Source organism: Narcine bancroftii, chromosome 14, assembly GCF_036971445.1.
Source record: "Narcine bancroftii isolate sNarBan1 chromosome 14, sNarBan1.hap1, whole genome shotgun sequence".
Lineage (NCBI taxonomy): Eukaryota > Metazoa > Chordata > Chondrichthyes > Torpediniformes > Narcinidae > Narcine > Narcine bancroftii.
This window is the reverse complement of record NC_091482.1, coordinates 37,985,704-38,011,024: the sequence shown is the minus strand read 5'-3', so window position 1 is coordinate 38,011,024 and position 25,321 is coordinate 37,985,704. Positions and strand designations below refer to the sequence as shown.

Genomic DNA, 25,321 nt, shown 5'->3' with positions numbered 1-25,321 from the left:
CTCCCACTCAACTTGTTGAATGGCTGAAGCCAACTACAACATGGCGGCCACCAAGACCTGCTCTCACGAGGGGTTGGCCGCTCCCACCATCTGCGCTATTTTCCATAGGTATGCCCTTGCTTCAAAAGTTCAATCGACCCCCCCCAGCCCCAGCTCTTATCGACCCTCTTTTGATCCCGTGGGGATTTATCAGCCCCTTGGATAGTCCCATCGACTCTCAGGGGTCAATATCAACCACTTTGGAGACCATTCTCAAGGATGTTTAGGACAAAATACTTGTAAGAGCTCATTACATACCCGGCAACACAGGCATTGGCAATTTCCTATGGGGCATTGGCGCATGGGCTAGAGCCGGCACCATTACGGAGCTGGAGCGTGGCGGCACATGTGCGGTTGGCTCGGCCTTGGTAGCAGCAGTATCATGGAGCGTGGTGACACGTGCTCACTTAAAATGAAGTTTTTCAGCCAGCATCAGCAGCTGGAAACCAGAAGGAGGGTTCAACAGTTTCTGTTGACTGTTTAGCTACTGTCTTGCTACACAACATTAAATAGACATTATAGGGACACGAGAAATGCTTTCAGGTGCTCGGACGGAGATAATGCACTGGCAGATGTGGCTGGGGGAGTGCAGCTGGGGTGTTCAGGTGGCCGTGGAGAAGACGCCTTTCAGTCACCTGAAGGAGAGCCAGGTCTGAGCAACTGTGGCCGTAGTCCCACTGCTGCTTTCAGGTGCAACGGGGGATGCTCCGAGCCGGAGGTTACACCTACAGGAGGAGGGTGAGGTAAGTGCTCCTCCTGGCCGGGTTCTTCACTTTCAGGTGGCTACCCAACAGCTGCATTGGGGTAAAATAGGAGGTTTTACAGTCAGGTATACCGGCCATCTTAAAGTGGCTTATAACAGAAAATTACTTATTAAGATAAAGCAGTATTGTGTAGACATGAGCCCTTTTGTGATTAATATTAAAGTTTGTTTGAGAACTTAGCCTCCAAGCGACTATTAACTGAATAGGAAGGAAGTTGCTACAATACAATAATCCCCAAAACATTCCTGAACAACCTGCTTGCTATCTTTTTCTCCCCCTGATTATCACCACATTTCTTTCAAACTGCTTTCTTTGGAGGTGCCTCCTCCATGCAATTTTTAGCCTCCTGGGCAGAACCGGTGCCAGACTATTGTGTGCCCTAGGCTGGGCTGAGCGCAGAGGTAATTCTGACCAGGCTGAGCAATGGATCCAACATCTGATATGACGTTTGACGTGTGCCTTACCACTTCCTCCCTCCGCTTATCAGACTAATGTGCGCTAGTCAGAACCATAGAGGTGCCAGAGCTGTTGGAATCACTCAACAGTACCCCTCTGAGGTCTGTACCCTAGGCAGCTGCCTCGTTGGCCTAATGGTCATGCTGGCCCTGAGCCTTAGCTCTAACGGATTGAGTCAGAGGATTATGATGGCAGTTTTAGGAATCTCATTGGGGTGGACTAGCATCTGATGATATCCCTGATGAGTCCACCTTAGAGAATATCTGTGCCACTTGCAGATTAGTGGTGAAGTCCTAGATATGGGGCATGGGATGTCTGCCGAGCTTGGTGGCCTCCAATCTCCCGCTGCTTTAGGTGCCATATGGAGGGGCCATATATTTCAAAACTCTTCCCTAGCCAGGTTGAGTATCCTGGGGGAGACTCCGTGCCCCAGCATGGCGGGGAGGGCCCTCTGTAATTATTTGGTGTCCCATCCTGTGTTTGAGTTCCACTGAGTTGAAATGGGGTGTAGTGATGGAGGGGGATTCGACTAAGACTCAAGTAAATTCATTGTCAGCAGTACTCACCGAGTGTAGATGTGGGTTAGTAAGTTTGGTGCCCTTGAGCAAGAGTGTCCCAGCCGATACTCCTTAATGTCCACCAGTTGGCTCTCAGGAAATCAGCACCCAGCAATGGTCATTGTACGGCCGCCACCATAAACTTTCAGGTGAATTGTCTGTCCCCAAAGCAGAGGGGAATTGTACGGGTGCCAAATGTCAGAATGCTGGAGCTGTTAGCAGCTTGAAGCTCTCAGCCCACTTTCCTGCTGTGAGCCTCTGGACTGGTGGGGGTGGGGGGGGGCTGTACTGTGCCCTAGAGTCCACCAAGAAACATTGGGCCGACAGGGAGGCTCAGATATAGAGAAGACTATGCAGTGGGCCAGTCATCATAGCCATCAATGGTCTTGGTATTTCCCGAAACACACAGGTGGAGCGGCATCGACGGGCCTCAGTACCCCAACATTGGTGATAGAAACAGTATTGCTCACTGGTGTGTTAGTAGGTCAGATGGTCAGTTGATGGGCTTCCTGGCTGGGCGTTGCTGAATAGGTGCCATCACCTGTTCAAATTAAATGCAGGCGTCCTTCTTTGCCGCCCATAGCATGCTGGAGCAGCCACCCTCCTGGGGTCATCAAAGTCTTCCTCCGTGATGAGTAGCCGGATTGCTTCATGTAGCTGGTCCAGAAAGATCTGTGGAACAGCAGGCAAGAGGTGTGGCCATTGTTGAGAGCGAGAATGACGCTTATGAAGGCGGAAGATGTGCAGCAGTCGGGCCGCGCGCTCACGCTTCAAGAGCCCAAAAGTGCAGGTTAACAGCTCCTTGATGGCCACATACTTCCCTTGCTTTGGGGCTGCTGGAGGAAGTCGATGATGCGGGCTGTGGTGTCTTGATTGAGGACACTATAGCGCGTAATAGCACGTGTCATCTGCGGAGATCTGGTAAATAGCGAACTGCGCCTTGGCATGCTGGAATCACACTTGTGGCTGCAACATCCAGAAGCCCAGCAGCTTCAATGCAACAGCATTGATTGTAGGCTGTTCCTCCATCGTTGGATCCAAAGCACCTTTTGGACCACTCGGGGTCACCACTGTAGCAGGTTCACTATGGTTATAGGTCAGGTTATAGCTTGAGGTAGAAAGAAGACTCGCACACCACAGGAGTGTGATCGACACTGACTTTATTGGGCTGCAGCTCTGCCTTTTATAGGTGTGATAATACAGATTCTATCACCAATGTGTCTATGTACATATGTACAGATGGTAGTGTAGGATGACTGTGATTGGCTGAGAGTGTAGCCACACCTACTGGCAGGTCTTAAAGGATTGCTCCTAGGCAGACCAGGTCATTCTGGACTGGTCGACCTACTTGTGATATGCTCCAGTCTTTTAGTTTATAAAAGCCTTGGTTTGGATCAACAAGTCTTTGGTTCTTTCGATGCGCATTACAATAGGCAGCTGGCCGTGTCACCACTGGGGTGTGGCTTGAACAAAGCCGGTTGCTGATTGGTTGTCCCAGATGTGTGGGCCCTGGTTGGACCCACTGAAGTCTGCTGGCAGTGACTGGCCAATTCGACCGCTATTCCTGCGGCCTATGGGAGTGGGCGTCTCATCCCTATGGGCGTCTGCCCTATCGTTGTGATCGACGACTGTTTGTTGAGTCGGCCCATGGAGTGGGCCACAGGCCACTATACAGTGTACAAATGTGTAAAAATGTTTAGAACAATATGCATTTTGAGTGGCACAGTTGGCATAGTGGTTAGCGCAATCTTGTTAAAGCGCTAGTGATCGGGACCGGGGTTTGAATCCTGCGCTGTCTATAAGGAGCTTGTACATTCTCCCCATGTCTGTGTGGGTTTTCCTCGGGGGCTCTGATTTTCACCCACTGGTTAAAATGTACCGAGGATGTAGGTTAATCAGGTGCAAATTGGGCAACATGGACTCGCGAGCCAAAATGGTCTGTTACAGTGCTGTATGCTTAAATTTAAATTTAAAAATAATGACTTTCTAGTTGTGATCTGGATTATCAGTCAATATACAATGCACACAGATGGCAGAGGCAAAGTGAAAGTGTGAGTGACACCAGCTGAAGGATAATGCTGAAATATGACATCAATAATACAGTGAAAATAAGCAGTTTGATAGCACAAGGTTAAGTGAATTATGCCGATAATTTCATCATGGACGGTCATTCAAAACATGGTCAAATGGTGACAACATCCTCATGGTTTTGAAACCTCATTGCACACAGTACGTATATTTGTAAAATTTAGCAGAAGAGCGCCTACCTTCTGCAACCTTTACCACTTCTGTTGTACTGGTAGTGGTAATTATTGGTGCCTGTTTCCCGGTGCCACTGGTCTCAGTAGCTTTATATTCTAAAATAAGAATACAGGAGCAAGGTGACTTAGCAACACATACTTTTGAATGTCTTAATTGCTGTTCATAAATTTATATTTATCCATATGGAATTTTAAAATGGGTGGGAATCTGGGTTTTTAATGTGCTTTTCTAAAAGAAACTGTGGAAGAACAGAAATATAGAGCACATGCAAAACATTAGGGTGAAATCTTTCATTAACAGCAAGTACCAGAGGACAGCGGTTTAAGGTGAATGGAGGAAAGTTTAGGGGACATGTCAGAGGGACATTTTTTTGCTTAGAGTGGTGGGTGCCTGGAATGCAGTAAAATAGAGCATTGAAGAGATAAGCTGATGGATGTAAGGAAAACAGGTTATGGGTGTGAGGTTGGGAAAAATCAGATTCTTGTGGAGTATGTTTACAAAGGTTGGCACAAGATCATAATTGAGCAGAAATTTCCAGATGCCTCTCATTACATCCAATGTAACATTGCATTTTCAAAGTACGTCTCTGCCTTGCTATGGATGGATGCAGGTTATAGAGCTTTAATTTAAATCTCTCTGGGTCTGTGCCCTTCCATATAACCTTGGTATATAATGCCCCTTATTGCTCTGTTCTTCTGGCTTCTCCCTCTCTTCATCTCAGCAGTGCTGTTCTCGTCTCTCATTTTCCTTCCACCTCTAACAATCTTCACAACCAAGTTGATTATTTTATTTGCTAATCTGTTTGTTAGGTTCAGATTTAATTCTCAAAACAATGTTGTGTTGTTTTCGCTGAGTGATACCAATCTCTTTTTTGAACTGTAAGGTTCAGAGACTTATCCAAATAATTTCATCAGGAGTATCTATGGAATGCCGCATTGTTGCCATCTCTGAATATGAGACAGTAAAGTGAGGCTTATCCAAACTAATAGATTTAAAAAAAATCTTTTGGCATATTTTTGTAAAATAGCATTGATGTGTTTCTAGTCAAACAAATTCCTCATGTAGAATCATAAAAGACAGGCTATTGTGCCCATCTAGTCTGTGCCAAACTATTTATTCCTCCTAGACCCATCAACCACAGCCCTCCATACCCCTCCTATCCTCGACCAATCTTCTCCTGAATGTCAAAATCTAACCCACATCCACCACCTCTGCTGGCAGCTCATTCCACCCTCTCACCACCCTCTGAGTGAGAAAAAATCCCTAATGTTCCCTTTAAACTTTTCATCTTTCCCCCTTAACCCATGTTTCCAAAGCAGATCTTCATTGTCCTGCTGTTTGTTTGTATATTAACACAACACATGAACATCATGGGTGTAAAGCACTCTAGGCCTGAGGATGTGGAAAGTGCTGTATAACACACAAGCTCCTTCTACATAAAAGGCAATGGCTGTTGATGTTGATCTTACCTACACAAATCGCGCCTGCATCCTCGTGGTGTCTACAGTTGTGTTTTCCCCATCCAAGGTTGGCACATTCAGACAGGGAGGATTCAGTGCCTTTGCAGTTCACGTTGTCCAGTAATATTGGTCCACTGCCATATCCAAAGTAGCTCAGCTCCTTAGCAGTGACGGCTCCCCCACATCCCAGCTGCCTGCAAACTACTGCCACATTTTTAATATTCCAGTCGTCATCACACACAGTTCCCCAATTATTGCCGTAAAATATCTCCACTCTGCCTTGACAGCTGTTGTTACCATTCACCAGACGAATAGATCTGTCTGGAAAAATAGTAACACATTACATTTTTAGTTTTAATTTATGGTGCATATGCTACTTTTAAATTGGTAATCAAGTCGTCCTATTGCCACTTGGAGAAAGTATGACTGAGAGAGTTGACGGTCCTAATATCCAGATGCATCTGCAGCCTTACAGGTATATAAGAGACACCAACTACAAGAGTAAACATTCCTGTATTATGCCGTTAAACAGAAAAAGAGGTAATAAATATAAAAGGAAAGAGAAATCTTTACATTTGCATTTGGTACAAGATAAATAGTGATAGTTTAAGAGTGCCAACAGATCGTTAGGTGGACTGAGAGTAGGCTATAGTTAGGGTAGGAGGTTCAAATGCCTGATGGTTGTTGGAAAATAAAGATATTCTTTATTTTGGTACCTCCAGTACCAACCTCTAATGCCATAAAACTGGGTAGATTCTGGTATGTATTCAGTTCAATATTAGCACAGGATTTAATAATTTAGTCAGGGATTGGATTGGACATAGGCTTAAATTCCACTGTTATATTTGTTGAAACCATTTTTCAAGCATTGCCAATAGTAAAGTCAATCTTAAGGACACTGAAGGATGCTTTAAGAAATCATTTCCCACTCATGTTTCTCTGGCAGAATTTTACATAAAGACTTTACACACATTCAAAGTGCCCCCTGCCAACCAACTATATGGCCAGTCCTTCACTGCTGCAGCCTGGTGATCAGTCCTGGTAATTGGTCTGCTCGCTGCCTCTACAATGGTAATTGGTTCCCTTATTGCTGCAAGGTGTGGTGATTGGACAAGTGGCCGCTCATCCTGTTCTTATTGTTGCACTGCTGGTGATTGACATCCTCATTGTTGTAGACTTGGAGCTTAGCATTCTCAAAGGCTAATCACGCCTTTCCTGGGCAGAATCTCAGTGATTATGGTTTGGTTACTGCTGTCCTGCCAATTGGTCCCCTTACTGTCAGGCCTAATTCCTCTTCTGGCACTTTCTTGAGCATGGCTTGTAACTGCCTGAAGCCAGGTTTTCTATTTGAGTGCGATGACTGCGGTCACAGAGCAGTGATTCACTCCAAAGGGGAAGATGAAGTTTAAAGTTCAGATATGAATTTCACTGTAAATAATGGAATTCAATGCATTACCTAGGTTTAAAATTGAAGTTAGTTCCAGATACTATGACATGATGGTGGTACAGTTCAACCCAATGGCGAAGATAGTGAGAGTGATGGATGTTCCTGAATTTCTTTCTAAGATAAGAAAACATTTATATTCTGCTTTTCACATAAAATTAAATAAGTGAACAGTTTATTGTAGTTTAAGTTTGAATTTTGAAAAAAAGATGCTTTCCTACGTTTTTGTTTACAGATTGAATTCACGATTGATTATAAATCAACTCTAAAAGGTAATGAAATGGAAAGTTATTAATCTTACCCCTTTGAGGTGTTGTTAGCTTTGTCGTTGTAATCTGTTCAAATGTTTGATCCATAATATCTGAAACCAAATATAAGGAATGTCAGTGATGCCCTTGAAATGATCTCTTGGCCATTATCATGTCCTTTTCAAATAAACATCCAGGTTTCCCTTCTGACACTTAGGGTCTTGAGTAACTGTAATCCAAAAGGTAAAATGGGTTTGCATTGGGTGGGTAGTTAAATCATTGAGAAAACTCAAATCCAAACGCAAACCAACTAGAAATCATACTTAGAGAAAGAATGAGGTTATTTTGACCTTTAGAAAGTATTTGTTAAGGTGCTCCTTGGTACACCAATGGTCCAGTATCTTCCCACCCTCCAAAAAGCCCATGGGGTTGGCAAGTTCATAGGTATAATTGGAAGGCATAGGGGTGCCAGGAGCCAGAAAGGCCTTCCACCAAGCTGCATCATTAAATTAAAGCTATGTCAGTATTGTTTGCTGACTTCAGGGTAGGGATGAAGATGACCAGTTCACAATGGAAGAAGGGTGAGTGGGAATTCTAGGTTTTCGATGGTTGGAGAGTCACGAGAAGGAGACATAGCCTTAAAATAAGAGGCCAGTCATTTAAAACCAAGGTACAAAGAAGAAGGAACAGTGAATCTCTGGACTTCTCTGGCTTCAAGGTGGTAAAAAACAAACCATTAGATAAATTTAAGGTGGAGACCAAACTATTAGATATATTTAATAAATACTCAACAGATTGAGGGATTGAGGTTTAAGAGGAATTGGCACAGAAGAACTGCAGCCAACATAGATCAGCAGTGGTTATAACAACATTGGGGCATTCTGGATGTCTTGCTGGCCTATTCCAACACAGATGGTTCTTCAGGTTCAATGCTGGGGCCATCACTGTGTACAATTTATATTAATAAAATACATTCTATGATCAAAACATGATTTCTGATTTTACAGAAGGATAAACATTAGTGTGGTGGAATGAGAGGAGAGTAGGAAGATGGTGGAGTGTTAGTATTGAGTAGAAAGTCAACACGATAGGAGGACATGGAGGATGGGCAAATCAATGGCAAATGGTAATTGTGTGAGGTGGTGTATTTTTGTAGAAAGAATAGAAATATTACTTTTTAAAAAATGCAAATTGAGGTGGTATTGAAAATTGAGGCCCGGAGGCACAAATACACGAAATGTCTAAAAGGCCATATAAGATCAAAACCAAGCACTAAAGTTCAATTCTGCAGGGACCATGTTCACAAGTGGTGAAGTTCTGCTGAAACCTGTATCTAACCTTACAGTGAACAATTCTGGCTACCATATTATAAAAGGTATAGAGAGGCTAAAGGAAGTGCTGGGAGGATTTACAGGAACGATACAGGAAGTTCCAGGTGCACACAAGGAGGGAATGAGTCTCTTTTTCTCAAGACTGATGGATGCTGTTTGAGAAGTCTTTCAAATTATGGAAGGTTTTGATTGAGTGGATCCAGAGAGAATGTTTCTGTTGATGAGGACAAACACAACTAGAGGCCATTTATATAAAACCGGCCTCTGTGCTGAACATCCAATAAGACGCTGCAGTGATGAGGGTGGTAGATTCTGGGCAGAGAGCATCCTCAGAGAGTTCATGAGGCAAATTGTGTTTCAAAGAGGATAAATGTTTTACATATCCCATGGAAAGACTGGGAATGACCGAATGAAGGTTGGATTTAGATCTGAATGTTTCTAGAGCAAGCAGCAGGGTTTCCTATAGATACGAACACTCTGTAATCTTCTCCTTTCACAAAGCAACCTTCAATCTACAGGTCCCATCAGTACCAGTAAACCCTTTGATCTCTGGAATCCCTTGATATGCCCCCCATGATGTGCCTATATTTGCTTTACCCTTTGCTCCTCCGTTGCCAGAGGTACTGTTGCCACATTTATCTCTCGGGAGAGATAGCAGCTGGACAGGAAATCTGGTAAAATAAAATATTCACTGGGTTAAAACTAGTGCATTCAGATTTTGGACACAATGTTGAACCCTCAGCCCAGTTTCAAGAACACAACTATATAAATATCAACTGGATGTTCAATTACATTGCTTCATTTCTTCTAAAAGAAACAACTGAAATTTCCTTTAAGGAGTATATTTGAAAATGATCCAGAATATGGGCAACAGGACTGATTTTCCAGCTTCACTATTTGAGTGGTAAACTTGTGGCCTGGATGTTACAGCCCACTCTATTTTGCCCAATTTATACTCAGTATCTACTTTAAGTTTACATAAACTCTCCTTACTTCCTTTGGTAGCTGGTATCGAATCCGTCCTCACATGTGGTGTAGAAAATCCAGTGGTTGAGACATCTGGGGCAGCTGTGGGACTCCAAGATTCTGAAGAAAATAAGGAAGAAAGCTCATAAAATGTAAATTGCTGAGCTCCATGGATCTTTGTTAAATTTTCGGCAATTTGATATTGGACAGCAGTAGGTAGTTTGATTTGCTTTGAAATGTTTTTAATATGATAAGGTACGCCAAAACACTTTACAAATGGAAAAGATAAAGCAGATGCCCTGCTCTGGAATAAAGTGGAGTTACGAATAACTTAGTTGGGAAGATGGTTTAAGGAGGTGGTGATGAGGGGTTAAGACAAGTTAAGAGTTGAACCATGAAGAAAGGGAAAGAGAGAGAACAAGGATGAAGGTGACTATGAATTGCATTGACATTGTGGATAATAATTTTACAGTCAGTACTTGTGGAACATGGATCCAGTTCAGGTCTGTGAAGGAGGGGAGTTCATGAGAAAAAAGTTAGTAAAGGGCTCGGGCAAGATGCAAGATTTGTGTTGAAAGAGCAATGGACAGATTGAGCTGTGTAGATGGTTCAGGGTTAGAGGACCCTTTTTAGGACAGAGGCAAATAGGCGATAGGGGTGGACATCCATCTTGATGATGACCAGCTGTGATCCAGCCTGGTGCCAAGGTTAAAAACAGCAGGTGTCGTCTAGTCAAAAGGCTGGAGATGAGTCAGCAGGAAAGCGTTAGGCTTTATGATGTGGGCCTAAAACAGCTGTTCATAAAACTGAGCTGGAGAAAACTGTATTTTGTCAATTCTTTAAAATGGGACATAAAATTTTATAGCACTGAGGTAGTTGTGAGGACAGATAAACATAAATATGGACAGAAGGAACTATTTACTTGTTGATCCAGTTTGGATATTTTATATTTACATATAGTGGTTTTGATTGCACCAAACCGAATTCTGATCCTTTTTAAGCTGGTTAGACAATTTTATCTTCATAGCAGCAAAAGAGTTTACAAGACTGTTAAATGAATTTAATAGGTGGTGTTGATATTAAGGGAAGGTTTGTGTTCAAGTTGGTAAAACATAATAGGGCTTCAGAAATTACTCCATCACTGCCACCCCCACCACGGATGCTGCAGCTTGACTGCTGAGATCCTCCAGCAGTTTGTTTTGTACCCCTTTCTCTTCTGTCATCAGGACACAAGGGGACTGACAGAGTTTAAGAGTGGGAATGAGCAATGTTGGGTGTGAGAGGGAAGGTTGTGATTAGGTGAGTGGAGTCTTAAAGTGAAGAGCATTAGTGTTCAGAAGAATCCGCCCTTGCATATCAAAGGGGTCTGAGGAGGTCTGGACTGAACATTGCAGGTTTAAGGAGATGCTTAACATTGAACTGCAACTAGAATTTTGTTCAGGTTAATGTAAACAGGAGTGGATACACAGGATATAAAACAGAAAGAGGTGGAAATCAGCAAATAGATTTAGAACCTGGCCCTAAATTGAGCACACTTAGTACTTTGGAGATGCAATGGGGTCACAGTTGGCGTAGCAGTTAGCGCAACACTGTTACAGCACCAGCTATCAGGACTGGGGTTTGTATCCCATGCTGTCTGTAAGGAGTTTCTATGTTCTCTCCGTGTCCACGTGAGTTTTCCCCGGGGGCTTCGGTTTCCTCCCACTGTTTGAAACGTACTGGGGGTGTAGGTTAATTGGGTGTAAATTGGGTGGCACAGACTTGTGGGCCAAAATGGCCTGTGACAGTGCTGGATGTCTAAATTTAAAATATAAATTAAAAAGGATGCATACACCCATTATCGTGTTAGTGGTCCCTCTAAGTTCTGCGTTCAAATGGTCTATGTGCATGTTCTTGCGCGCACAAAGTCTGCGTCGTGCAGCTGTGCGGGCGCAGCTTAGAGGGAAGACTGGCTCGGGGGACTGCATTGATTTGGAAACAGAGAAACAAAACCCATGTGAGGGGTTGCAGATGAAATGACTTTAGTGATTGTTTTGGTGAAAACATTACCTGAACAGATGACCCCTGCATCTTCATGATGCCCACAGTTGTGCACACCCCAGCCTAGACTGTGACAGCTTAACAACGATGATTCACTCCCATCACAGTTGACATTGTCCATTAGAATCAGCCCTTTTCCATACCCGAAGTAGGAATTGGTGGTCGAGGAGATCACTGTACCACAGCCAATCTGTCGGCACACAACCTTGGCATCCTCTATGCCCCAGTCATCATCACAAATTGTGCCCCAATGTCCTCTGTATTTAATCTCCACTCTGCCTTGACAAGAGCTGTGGCCATTTACTAAGCGAATGTTACCCTCCCCTGTAAGAAGAAAAAAATTAGCAACTTTTAGTATTAAATTATGTATCAAGTTCCTCACTAATCTTCAAATGGTGAGCTTAAAAGTTTCATGACATATATTTTACAGGAAAATAAATGTAATAGACTGTGGATTCCTGACATTATACTCAGGTGTTGGATCTGGATGGGTGTATGAACTAAAGTGGGAATCAGGCTATGTTAGTATTGCAGCAGTGAAGCTGATAAAGTCCCTCACACCTCACATTACCTCGGCTAATCCTGCACTGAGATCTTGTAGAATTGTTGCACAGTTTACTTCTAAGTAGCAGCAAAACACAGGTTATTTCTTCAGTAGTGCAACACCTGAATTTTAACAGCCCTGCAAAATGCAATGAATCTAAATCCAACAAGATTACCAGCAGGACAAGGAACGAACAGAAGCAACTCTGAGGACATTCCCAGTCACAGCTTCTGGTGCAGACATGGGTTTTCCAGAGACCATGGGGAAGAAATCTTTTTGACAACAGATCATTCAAAGGATAGATGTGAATAGGCTCTTCCCCTTGAGGGTAGGGGAGATTTGAATGAGGGGTCATAAGTTAAGGGTTAGGAGGCAAAACTTTAGAAGTAGCATAAGAGGAAGTTTCTTCACTCAGTGAGTGGTGGCTGAGTGGAATGACCTTCCGGAGGAGGTGGTTGCAGTAGGGTCAATTCTGTCATTTAAGATGATGTGAGGGGGTTGGAAGGTTATGGACAGGAAGCAGGTAGGTGGAACTAGTGAAGTTTCACTTAAATTGGTGTGGACTAGAAGGGCTGATATGGCCTGTTTCTATACTGTAATTATTATATGGTTATATGGTTATATTCTACTAAATAGAATAATACCTAGTGTCGCTGAGAATATTCTCCCAGAATCACAGTGCGGCTTTCGCGCAAACAGAGGAACCACTGACATGGTCTTTGCCCTCAGACAGCTCCAAGAAAAGTGCAGAGAACAAAACAAAGGACTCTACATCACCTTTGTTGACCTCACCAAAGCCTTCGACACCGTGAGCAGGAAAGGGCTTTGGCAAATACTAGAGCGCATCGGATGTCCCCCAAAGTTCCTCAACATGATTATCCAACTGCACGAAAACCAACAAGGTCGGGTCAGATACAGCAATGAGCTCTCTGAACCCTTCTCCATTAACAATGGCGTGAAGCAAGGCTGTGTTCTCGCACCAACCCTCTTTTCAATCTTCTTCAGCATGATGCTGAACCAAGCCATGAAAGACCCCAACAATGAAGACGCTGTTTACATCCGGTACCGCACGGATGGCAGTCTCTTCAATCTGAGGCGCCTGCAAGCTCACACCAAGACACAAGAGAAACTTGTCCGTGAACTACTCTTTGCAGATGATGCCGCTTTAGTTGCCCATTCAGAGCCAGCTCTTCAGCGCTTGACGTCCTGCTTTGCGGAAACTGCCAAAATGTTTGGCCTGGAAGTCAGCCTGAAGAAAACGGAGGTCCTCCATCAGCCAGCTCCCCACCATGACTACCAGCCCCCCCACATCTCCATCGGGCACACAAAACTCAAAACGGTCAACCAGTTTACCTATCTCGGCTGCACCATTTCATCAGATGCAAGGATCGACAATGAGATAGACAACAGACTCGCCAAGGCAAATAGCGCCTTTGGAAGACTACACAAAAGAGTCTGGAAAAACAACCAACTGAAAAACCTCACAAAGATAAGCGTATACAGAGCCGTTGTCATACCCACACTCCTGTTCGGCTCCGAATCATGGGTCCTCTACCGGCACCACCTACGGCTCCTAGAACGCTTCCACCAGCGTTGTCTCCGCTCCATCCTCAACATCCATTGGAGCGCTCACACCCCTAACGTCGAGGTACTCGAGATGGCAGAGGTCGACAGCATCGAGTCCACGCTGCTGAAGATCCAGCTGCGCTGGATGGGTCACGTCTCCAGAATGGAGGACCATCGCCTTCCCAAGATCGTATTATATGGCGAGCTCTCCACTGGCCACCGTGACAGAGGTGCACCAAAGAAAAGGTACAAGGACTGCCTAAAGAAATCTCTTGGTGCCTGCCACATTGACCACCGCCAGTGGGCTGATAACGCCTCAAACCGTGCATCTTGGCGCCTCACAGTTTGGCGGGCAGCAGCCTCCTTTGAAGAAGACCGCAGAGCCCACCTCACTGACAAAAGGCAAAGGAGGAAAAACCCAACACCCAACCCCAACCAACCAATTTTCCCTTGCAACCGCTGCAATCGTGTCTGCCTGTCCCGCATCGGACTGGTCAGCCACAAACGAGCCTGCAGCTGACGTGGACTTTTTACCCCCTCCATAAATCTTCGTCCGCGAAGCCAAGCCAAAGAAGAAAGAAAAGATATGGAGACTCCTAACAATGTATGAGGTGAAAAATCTGAAGGAAGCACCACTCTAACTGAAGAGTTGGTCTATCCTTCTGTTCTTAAGCAACATTTTGCCTCTTTCATCCTGTTAATTATACTGAGGTACAGCTTCATGTCATCCATTACTTCTCAACAGAGTAGCATGGTAACGATCAATGCCCAATATTCATTGAATAGTTATGTTGCAGAAGAACAAGAGACACCAATACTAACCTAGTTTAGGAATCCTCATCAATGTTCCCTCCGAGCAAGGGCCAACTGGTTCTTGAAAGATCTGCCTTTCCTCCTAGAGAAGACTTTCAATCACACACATTCCCACTTAATGTGAGAATGTTTTTGGCTTCAGAAACTGAAACAATTCATGTCTCCTTCTGGAATCCTTTTAATGGTCAACAAAATCAATGAGTTCATATTGGGAATCAGTGATAAACTTGCAGACCCTGTTTTGATGCAGGAGTGACAATTATTTTGATTTGCATTGATTCTTTCCAAACCTTGGGTCGTTGAGTTTGCTCACTAAGGCAACAAGAATCAACAGCTCATTTCATTTGTCCATGCAAGGGGATATGAACCAGCATTTAATCGCCCATGCATAATGGGCCTTGAGCTGTGTTCTCTAACTGCTGCAGTCTTTGAGATGTGGATATACCTTCAATACAGTTAGGGTGAAAGTTCAAGAATTTGAACATTGTGGCAGTGAAGGAACTGTGAAATATTTCCATCAGGGTCATGATTGGCTTTGCAGGGAACTTCCTGATATTGATGTTTGCCCAAGTTTTGCCTCACTTGACCTTTAAGTGGAAGGTGCTGTTTAAGGAGTCTCGGTGAGTTGCTGCAGGGCATCACATAGGTGGGTCAAACTGCTAATACTGTGTGTTGGTGGTGGAGTGAGTGGATGGAGTATCCCTCATGTGTCCTGGAGGATGTGGAGCTTCATAACCATTACGAAGCTGCAATCATCCACACACCTGGCAAGCCTTGTAGACGATGAAGTGGTATTGGAGAGATAGGAAATTAGTTACTCACTGCAGAATTCCTAACCTCTGATCTGCTCTTGTAGCTAAATATGTAGCTACTCCAGTTTTCAGTTCAAAATGGGCTTCGTTGTGATAGTCATTAATAGCAGAGTTAAAGTGAAGCCTAGGCAGGTGCCATGATCATTATAGGAATTGGAATCATCACTAATATTCTCTAGATTGTTACCCACAAGCATTTCTAGAAATATCACATTAAGTTTCACGACATCTGACCAAGGAGGTTGAGGAGATGAGCAGGTCATGGGTGCTGAATATACAGCTGGAGATGATGTTGATGTTTTGCTGCAGGTAGTTTTGGTTTCATCTGTCTCTCCTGAAGAAGCTTTGTGGCCCACTACAGCCCATTCATTCTATCATTACGAATCACACGGACCAATTTCACCTCAGAAATACCGTGACTTTCTGTCCACCTTCTCACTCTAGAACCCACTTTGTTCACCCTCCTGCACTTGGATGGACTCATGCCATCAAACAGCAAGTTAACTTTGGAATTGTGGATTTCTGGTCTTTACCTTTATTGTGTTCCCACACAAATAGTTTAGTTTCATTTAGCTGGTTTGCAGGTGTAGAGCTGAATTCTAAAAATGCAAAAAAAAAATAACAATCCATTATTCATTGAAAAGTAAGTTTGACCTGAAATAACACACAAAACACTGGAGGAGCTCAGTGGGACAGGCAGCAACCATGAAAGAGAACAGTAAGTGGATGTTTAAGGCTGAAAACCCTTTGTCAGAGAGGTGCATAGGAGGCTGTGAAGATCTGGCAGAGAAACAGCTGGAGTCTGTGGGTATCTCTGCATAACTTTCCATGGTGACTCTTGCACACATTATGGAGACCTCTTACCATTGCTGACTACAATGGAGCAGGAATCACCATCCTCCCATGATTTCCATTCCTTGCTGATTGGAAATAGGCTGTTCCTTAAATAGTTGCAGGGAGTTCTTGCATCTCAGATGCTGGCTGCGGAGGTGTGAGAAGGTCAAGTTGGGCAAAAGGAGGGAGGGAAGGGCTAGGAAGTTCATTGGGGAACAATCCTGGGTCAATAAGGAGTTCTGTTAACTTGCTTAAAAAAAAACATTTTAAATTCTGCTGCAAATATCAAGATAAAGCAGAATTAGGACTGCCTTTCCTACTACTTACACCTTTGCTATTGATGTCATGGTCTTGAATTTTCCTGTGCCCTGGATGATGACAGAAAAAGCAGTCTGTAGGAATGCTGATCAATGACTCGGGCAGACAGGGTGTTGAAGAAGATGTTTGACACACTTGCATTTATTGGTCAGGGAACCAGGTCGAAAATTTGAGGCACCATGATACTGCTATACGAGGCATTGGTTGCGAGCTTGAGTTATGGCAAGAGGCAGGATGGGCTGGGTCTTGATTCCCTGAGGCATAGCAGGCTGAGGAGTGAGCTTACAGAGGGATTTAACATTATGAGGAAGGGGTATGCAAAAAATGAATGCTCACAATCTGTTCCTCAGATTGAATACATCTAGAACTAGTGAGATTAGGTTTAAGGTGAGTGGGGTGGGTGGGTGGTCCATTCCTGTCACAAGCTTCCAGGGGAAACTGTAGAAATTGATACAATTACAATTCGGAAGACGTTTGGGACAGGTAAATGGAAGGGTTGAGAGAAAGGGAAGCAAATGCAGGCAAATGGGACTAGCCCAGGATGCCTTTTTTGATTAGAATGGACAAGTTGGGCAGAAAGGCTTTTTCCATACTATATGACTCTAATGAGTGATATTTCTCTGTTGATCGTGATTCCCTCGACCTCAGTTCAGAGTAGTAGGAGAGGGGTGAACGCAGAAAGTGAATACGCCCTGTATTATACCATGCAGAAAAACCTTAGGCCAATCTTTCCAACACCCAAGCCATTTCCAGGCCTTGCCAGTCAACATCAGAATATCCTTTCTTGACCTTTCTGAAAAATTGGTGAGTATTCTACTTGACAATTCTGCAAGGCTTCCACCAATCTCATAATCGACTCCAATTAACATTTTGAAAGACAAGGTGCATTCAGCTGGCACTGTTTCCGGGGAATGTAGAGCCATGACTTACGTGACTAAATTTTGTCTTCCATGGAGACAATGACTTGAATAGCTTCATTCACTGGCAGGATTAGACTCTGAGTGGATTACACTCTGATTGATATTTAATACATATCCAGGAAATAGTTGACAAATTGAAATTATCGTCATGTGCTACTACGATTTAAAGGCAGAATGCAGTTCATTTGTACAGCTGGTGAACCTGCCTTCCTCTATCTCTGAAACTAGGTTCATTATCAATTGTTACCCCCCTCTCTACAATTTAGATTCCAATGCAGCTGCCCTGTTCTCAAGTGCAGGGTTGATTCTCCTTCTTGCCTAACCCCAGCATTTGGAACCAATTCAACATGAATGCTTAAGCTGGTTGACAGTCAGTGGGAATGAACCTGATGAAACATAAGATTGGTGGGGACGGAGAGAAGTTGCTCTTCTTTCAGTCCCAACATGCCAGCTTCTTGGGTTTTGGCTGCTATAGGTGGTCTTTGCAAGGAAAATTTTTGCCTCACTTGACCTTTTCTCTTTTGATGGGCTTTGAGCAAAATAAAAGTAAAAGGACATTGGAAGTTTATAAAATCATTTCCAAATCATTTATAAGAGAACTGTAGAATTGTAATCAGGCAGTCATATATCATCTCAGTTGTAATGAAGGATCCCCGGGCATTTATTCGGGCAAGGGGGAGAATCACAGAGTCAGACAGCATGAAAACAGGTCCCACATGGACCCTTAAATGCCCATTTAAATCATTCTGATGCTAATTCTGTTTTATTCTTTGGGAAAAAAGGGAGTACCGAGATTAGCTTTGTGGTTGGTGCAGCAATCTGGGTTTGTCAGTGGAAGGGCCAAAAAGGCCATGGTTAAAACAGGAGATGGGCAAGTGTTTGTGGAGAAGCGTATATCTAGATGCAGAGTGGGGAAGGTTATGGAGATGGGAAGAATGAAGACTATGAACTGATTTAGAAACAGAGAAGAATTTGAAGAGGCTTTCCTTCATTAGCAGCCATTGTAGGCCAGCGAGTGCAGGGTAGCCAAAAGAGCAGGAGGATGAGCTGAGTTTGAAAGATGTTGGAAGATCTCCCAGGACTGAAATGTTGACAGAGACAAGTGCAATACACTCATGTTCTAAAGAAACCTAACTAGTCAAATTCCATAGGATTTAAAGTGTAAGCAATGTTGGGCCTAATTCCTGATGAAGGGCTCAGGCTTGAAACATTGGCTGCACTTTACTTCCAATGGATGCGGCATGACCTGCTGAGTTTCTCCAGCATGTTTGTGTATTTCACTCAGCCCTAGTGTCTGCAGACTTTCTTGTTTAACTTGTTAACAAAGACAGTTCTTTAACCACTGATTTATTTGGATGGCGGGTGGTTTATGTACAACAACTGTGTGAAGCTCTCGGATCCAAGATGAAACTCAAACGTTGTACCATTGCATATGACTGCCACATCCTCGTAATGGTTGCAGTTATGGATGGCCCAGCCCAGGCTTCCACACTCGATCAGTGATGACTCCGTCCCTTTGCAGTCCACGTTGTCCAGCAGAATCAATCCGGTGCCCCTGCTGAAGGGCAGGTTTCCTGCCACAGACAGGGCACGTCCACATCCCAGCTGCTGGCACACCACACTGGCATCAACAATGTCCCAGTCGTCATCACACACTGTGCCCCAGGTACCATTGTAAAGGACTTCCAAAAGCCCTTGGCATCGATTTCTCCCATTCACCAAGCGGACTTGTGGGATGGAAATAAAGGCAAAATGTGAGTGTGTGAAAACTGGTGATTTTTTTAAAAACAAATGAAAACAAGTTTTATAGAACTTACTGGTTTAATTTCTCCATTAATATCTATTAAAAGAAAAAAGGCAAAGGAAGGGAAGGTGGGGACATTTAATAAAAAGAGGATGAAATTAAATTTAGACTGCACTTTACTCTCTTAAACTGTCACAGAGCTTTCTACAGTGAATGGAGAACATTTTAGTGCAGTCACTGTGGTAGGGAACTGTTACAAACATTTTATCTTTAGGCTATGATATTTTTAGCAAAGTTTCTTTGTGGACAGGGAGACATCCACACACAAACCACCATTTTTTAAATAGACTCAATGTCAAGAAGCCATAAAATCTTCTGGAGCCAGCTTGTCTGGTAATTCAGAGATGAAGCAGTTGGTTATTGTTCAATTGAAATGTTTGCTCAGAAAGACACCTGTTTAAACAGAAGGCCATTTGTTAGATGATTTTGGGAAAATGAAACCTACAAAGCATGAGTGGCTCAAGCAAGTCATGTGATTATGGAGACTTGAAAAACAGCCTTTCGTATCACTAACCAGATGGATTTGAAGACAGAACTGCCCTGACATTCTGGGAGATGGACACTGCTGCTGTCTTCTCCTTGACAGGGGGAAACAATGATTTGCTGTGGCTGTTGTAATGGTCACTTGTGACTGACCCATGTCTGGGTAAAAGAAAACAAGATAATTCTTCCATTTGGATCGTAATAATTTTGACGGTTATTTAGTCTAAACCTCTTGCCTGGGTTTGTGAAAATGCCGTGAAAACCACAAGTTTCATAACCTTCCACGCAAGAGAGGGGAATTATAAAAAAAATCATTTGTATGAAGAGATATTTCTCTGGAAGCAATTCAACAAGAATTTGTGAGTTTTGAGAAGTCTGATGACTCAGTGCCTCATTTACTCCAGAATTACTTTTAAATATCAGTTTAAAGATTCTGAATTTGGACATAAGATTTCTAAGACTGAATTTTGAAATTGACTTTTCAGAATTGGTTTGGGTAATCCACACACTTTTGGAGTTAAGTTTAATGTTAAGTAAGGTATTATATTATGAATAGTTATTAATGAAAAAAATATTGGTTTGAAGATACCATTGTCTTGGTGAATTTCTCTTGCTGCTGGTCTATGTTACATGGTGACAGGTAAAATAGATGGGGGAGAGCCAGTGGATGTGGTGTACCTGGATTTCCAAAAGGCCTTTGATAAAGTCCCGCATAAACGACTGGCTTCCAAAATCAAGGCTCATGGGATTGGGGTCAAAGTATTGATGTGGACAGAGAGTTGGGATAAATGGCTCATTTTCTGAGTGGCAGGCGGTGACCAGTGGGGTACCACAGGGATCTGTACTGGGACTCCAGCTGTTCACAATTTACATTAATGATCTGGATGAGGGGATTGGATGTAATATCTCCAAATTTGCAGATGACACTAAGCTAGGAGGGGTTGTGTGCACGGAAGAGGGGGACAGGAAGCTCCAGTGTGATTTGGATAAATTGAGGGACTGGGCAGATACATGGCAAATGCACTACAATGTGGATAAATGTGAGGTTATCCACTTTGGTAATACAAACCGGAGGGCAGATTACTATTTGAATGGCAATAGATTAAGAGATGGGGAAGTGCAGAGAGACCTAGGTGTACTTGTACACCAGTCTCTGAAGGCGAGCATGCAGGTACAGCAGGCGGTTAAAAATGCAAATGGTATGTTGGCCTTCATATCAAGAGGGTTTGAGTATAGGAACAAGGATACCTTACTGCAGCTGTACAGGGCCTTGGTGAGACCCCACCTGGAGTATTGTGTGCAGTTTTGGTCACCTTATCTAAGGAAGGATGTTCTTGGAATGGAGGGAGTGCAGAGGCGATTCACCAGGCTGATACCTGGAATAGCAGGAATGACTTATGAGGAAAGATTGCGCAAATTGGGATTGTACTCACTGGAGTTTGTAAGATTGAGAGGGGATCTCATAGAGACATATAACATTCTGGCAGGACTGGACAGAATTGATGCAGATGGGATGTTTCCAATGATGGGAAAATCCAGAACCCGGGGCCATGGCTTGAGGATAATAGGCAAACCATTTAGGACCGAGATGAGGAGGAATTTCTTTACCCAGAGGGTGGTGAATCTGTGGAATTCATTGCCACAGTGGGCAGTAGAGGCAGGTTCATTAAATATATTTAAGAGGGAATTAGATATATTTCTTCAGTTTAAGGGTATTAAAGGTTACGGAGAGAAGGCGGGCACGGGGTACTGAACTTTAAGATCAGCATGATCTCGTTGAATGGCGGAGCAGGTTCGAAGGGTCGAATGACCTACTCCTGCTCCTATCTTCTATGTTTCTATGTAATGTCGATTGAGGGATTAAGTCAGAGCTGACTGAAAAGTTGCAAGTGGCATTTGGATTCATCAATTGCCATCGCCCACAAGAATGCCAATTTCACTGCACCAGCCACAGCAGCAAATGACTCTTCTGACTTTCAAACCCTTTCCCACATCGCAAAAGCTAAAGGGTTGTGCACCATTCACTGCACATTCTTGCAACATATGGATTAAAACACTTTAAGCATGCTCTCCCTCCACCATTAGCACAAGGTGGATGCAGTCAGCAGCTACAACTTCCTTTGTTTCCCAGAAAACAATTTGGGCAGCACAGTTAGCGTAGTGGATAGTGCAGGGTAACAGCACCAGTAACCAGTGTTCAAATCCTGTGCTATCTGTAAGAGTTTGTACGTTCTCCCCGTGATCATGTGGGTTTCCTCTGGGAACTTTAGTTTCCTCCCAAAGATGAACAAGGTCAGAATATGAATTAGTCACATGGGAGTATTTTGGTGGCGAGGTCTTATGGGCCAGAAGGGTCCATTACCATGTTGTATCTCTAATAATAAAAATATCTTCTCATGGGTTATTGAACTTCCAAACCTGTACAGCAGTCCAAGGAGGACAGGGCATGGGAATGTCACCGCAATGGCAAATCAATCAAACTGACATGGAAATGTATCGCTGTCCCTTCTTCATCACAACCAAATTGTGCCATGGAAGATCTTATCCACCTGCTTACTCCAGCAGTTCAAGAAGGCGGCTCATCACCAGCTTCTCAGCGGTAGTTAGGCATGGGCTGGCCTGGCCATTGACACCCACAACCTGTCCATGAAGTCTAAAAATAAAGGAAGATGTTAATCAAGTGCATTTCTCTTACCTGTGGAGGATGGGTTTGGTGTTGAATCATCTAAAATTATAGTGGAAAGACACCATGTTAGATCTGCATGACATAAACAAGATCTTCAAAGGCTTTGCAAATTAGCAAGATGATCATAGCACCTACCAACGTCTTTACTGAGGGTCTAGGCCATTTTGGCGCCAGATTCCGTCCCTGCTGCACTGCCTAAAACACTGATGTTGCCTCACTGCCTGAACCTCTGGTGTTGGAGAAACTCCCTCCCCCTGGGAAACCGCTACCCTGGCAAACAAAGGATTTTTGTAGCTTATAGCAATATATTTAAATTATCAAAAACAGTTGGGGGGGCGAAGAAACAATCAAAAACAAGGGTTTATGGTAAATTGTAACAATATATTTATTACATTTATTATTATTTTAATTATATATAATGGAATATATAATGAAATGAATTTAAAAGTATTAAAAAATTAAAAATACTCATTAAAAACAATCCAGTTTTCATTAATAGATTCCTTGATCCACACATCTGGGGCAATTCACTGCAGCCACTGTGACTAGAACCACTGTCGCCATTCTTTCACCACAGTGTCGTTCACACAGCTTTTTTGTGAATATTTTATTTATGATTTTCATGGACTCAAAAATCTGCAAACATTTACTCTTTCTGTCGATATACAGAGTCTGTATTTATCTCCTCCCCTTCCCTGCCTACGCACCCTCCATCTCATATAATTTAACATTAAGACACTTATCTTAATGCTCACATCAACCCCAACAAAAACCTAAACAGAAAAAAGAAAAAAAAAGCCTTGATAATGACTAAGAAACAAAGATTAAACCATGAAAAAAAAGAGACTCAAAAATAAAACCCAGAACAACTGGAAAAAAAAAACCACGCCATCTGCGCTATCTCCTGTTTCATTAGTCCCACTCCTTTTCCTACTGGGGATGGATTGTTACAGTATCTCTATTTCAAGGGGGGAGAACTAAACTATCTGAGTCCTGATAAGGTTGCCACCCTCTAACGAATGTGTCATGTTTCCTCCTTAAATTGTACGTGATTTTCTCCAGGGAATACAACTCACATTTCCATATTCCATTGTGTGATATTTAGTTTGGAGTCAGACTTCCATGTGACCCCTTTACATTTCCTGGCGACCTTCACAAACTGAATTTGGTGCATAATGTTCCCCAGAAGGTACAATTCTAGATCCTGTGGAAAATCCACCTTTGTAATTTTTTTTCAGAAGGATCTCACCTTCATACACAGACAGGTTGAATGGATAATGGTTCCAGTCTCCACACCACACCTGAACCACTTTTCCGAAATTTCTGGTTTAAATGTATGTAATGTTTGTGGTGTGAGGTACAGTTGATGAACCAACCTGTACTTGGCATTAATAACTGCTGACACAAGCCTGATCAGTGCTACTCATGGATTGTTGTGCCAAAGTCAGACTCCCATCTCTCCCTCGACCTGTGTAATCCTGGCTCTGGGCCCTCACTTTGGAATATGAAATATATTATAGAGATAAATGTACACACATTCTCCCTTTGAATTAGAGTCTCCATGTCACTATACACAGGCAGTGTCAGAGATGGTCCCAATTTGTCCCTTAAAAATGACCTTATTTCCAGATAGGAGAAGAATGTTCTATTAGACAAATCGTATTTTTTCCTCAGTTGCTCGAATGACATGAGCTGCCCTCTCTTGTAACAATCCTCGATACTCTTGATCACCTTCTGGTACCAGGTCTCCAGGCTCTTACTGTCCAGGGTCATGGGTATTAAGTTGTTCTGGATCAAGGGCATTTTGGGAAATATCCCCACCTTCAATCCAATACAGTGATATATTCTTTGCCACATCTGAAGTACATGGTTTAATGTGGGGTTATCTGTTTTCTTAGAGATTAATTTAGTGTCCTATTTATATATAAACTCTCCTTCTATCCTTTAACCACCACATATTGTCCAATTTGTGCCGGGGGGGGGGGGGTGGTGTGCTCCCTCAAAGAGTGAAGTGATGAACCTCATCTGGGTCACCCAGTAATATTTTTTGAAATCTGGTCATTTTAAACCCCCCATTTTATATCCCAAATCAACTTCCATGGAGATTCTAGCCACTTTACCATTCCTCAGGAACTTTCTGGCACATCCACTGAACATCTTAAAGAAGCCCTGCGCCAACAGAAGAGGTTGACTGGAATAGATATTGTAGCCTTGGTATCACCTTCATTTTAACACTTAACTCTGCCCACAAAGTTATGGGCAGAGTTCTCCATCTACTGAGGTCCTCCTCAATCTTCTGGAGCAAAGGAAGATAAGTTTTATAAATCCTTGTCTATTTTTAAATATTTAATGCCTTCTTGTGGCCATTTGAATTGACTTCCCTGTTGGTATTGTCTTTAATCCCCCTTCGTCAAAGGCATAATCATATAATCTCACTCTTGTCCATGTTTACCTTATACTCAGAGACCTTCCCATAATCCTCCAGTGTGGTCCTCAGCCTGGCTAACGATTGCTTGGTATCTGTCAAATATGCTAACACATCATCAGCGAATAGTTTTGTGTTTCACCTGGCCCACCCTGAACCCCTTTATGTCTGGATCCCGCTGAATAGCTTTTGCCAGTGGTTTAATGGCCAGTATGAACAGCAATGAGGACAACGGACAGCCCTGTCTACTGGACCTGCTCAATGGAAACATTGCCTGTTTAGCTTGGGGTTTATAATAGTGTGTCCTAACCCAATTAATACATCTTTATCTCAATCCAAAATTTCTCCAGTACTTTGAACAGAAAGTCCCTGTGGAATCTATCGAAGGTTTTCTCTGAACCCAGAGCTATGGCCATGCCTGAATCCATCACTGACTGTGCCAGATGTACTATATTAAGCAATCTAGCTATATAGTCTGCTGATTGCCTCTTTTGATCTGGATTCATTAATTTCAGCAAATATTCTGCAATCTTATTGGCCAATGCTTTT

At 43.1% G+C, this 25,321-nt stretch overlaps 1 protein-coding gene across 1 annotated transcript in view; it reads right to left on the bottom strand.

The window, feature by feature from the left end:
* Positions 1–24,150, bottom strand: part of LOC138749330 (scavenger receptor cysteine-rich domain-containing group B protein-like) — a 35,523-nt gene extending 11,373 nt beyond the window's left edge. Inside the window, 10 exon segments of the mRNA XM_069910543.1 lie at positions 5,548–5,859; positions 9,589–9,647; positions 10,662–10,743; positions 11,520–11,891; positions 15,754–15,781; positions 15,855–15,901; positions 18,799–19,143; positions 19,693–19,820; positions 22,219–22,314; positions 23,966–24,150. Of these exon segments, the coding sequence (XP_069766644.1) occupies positions 5,548–5,859; positions 9,589–9,647; positions 10,662–10,743; positions 11,520–11,891; positions 15,754–15,781; positions 15,855–15,901; positions 18,799–19,143; positions 19,693–19,820; positions 22,219–22,314; positions 23,966–24,150 (1,654 nt within the window).
* Positions 24,151–25,321: the final 1,171 nt, after the last annotated feature.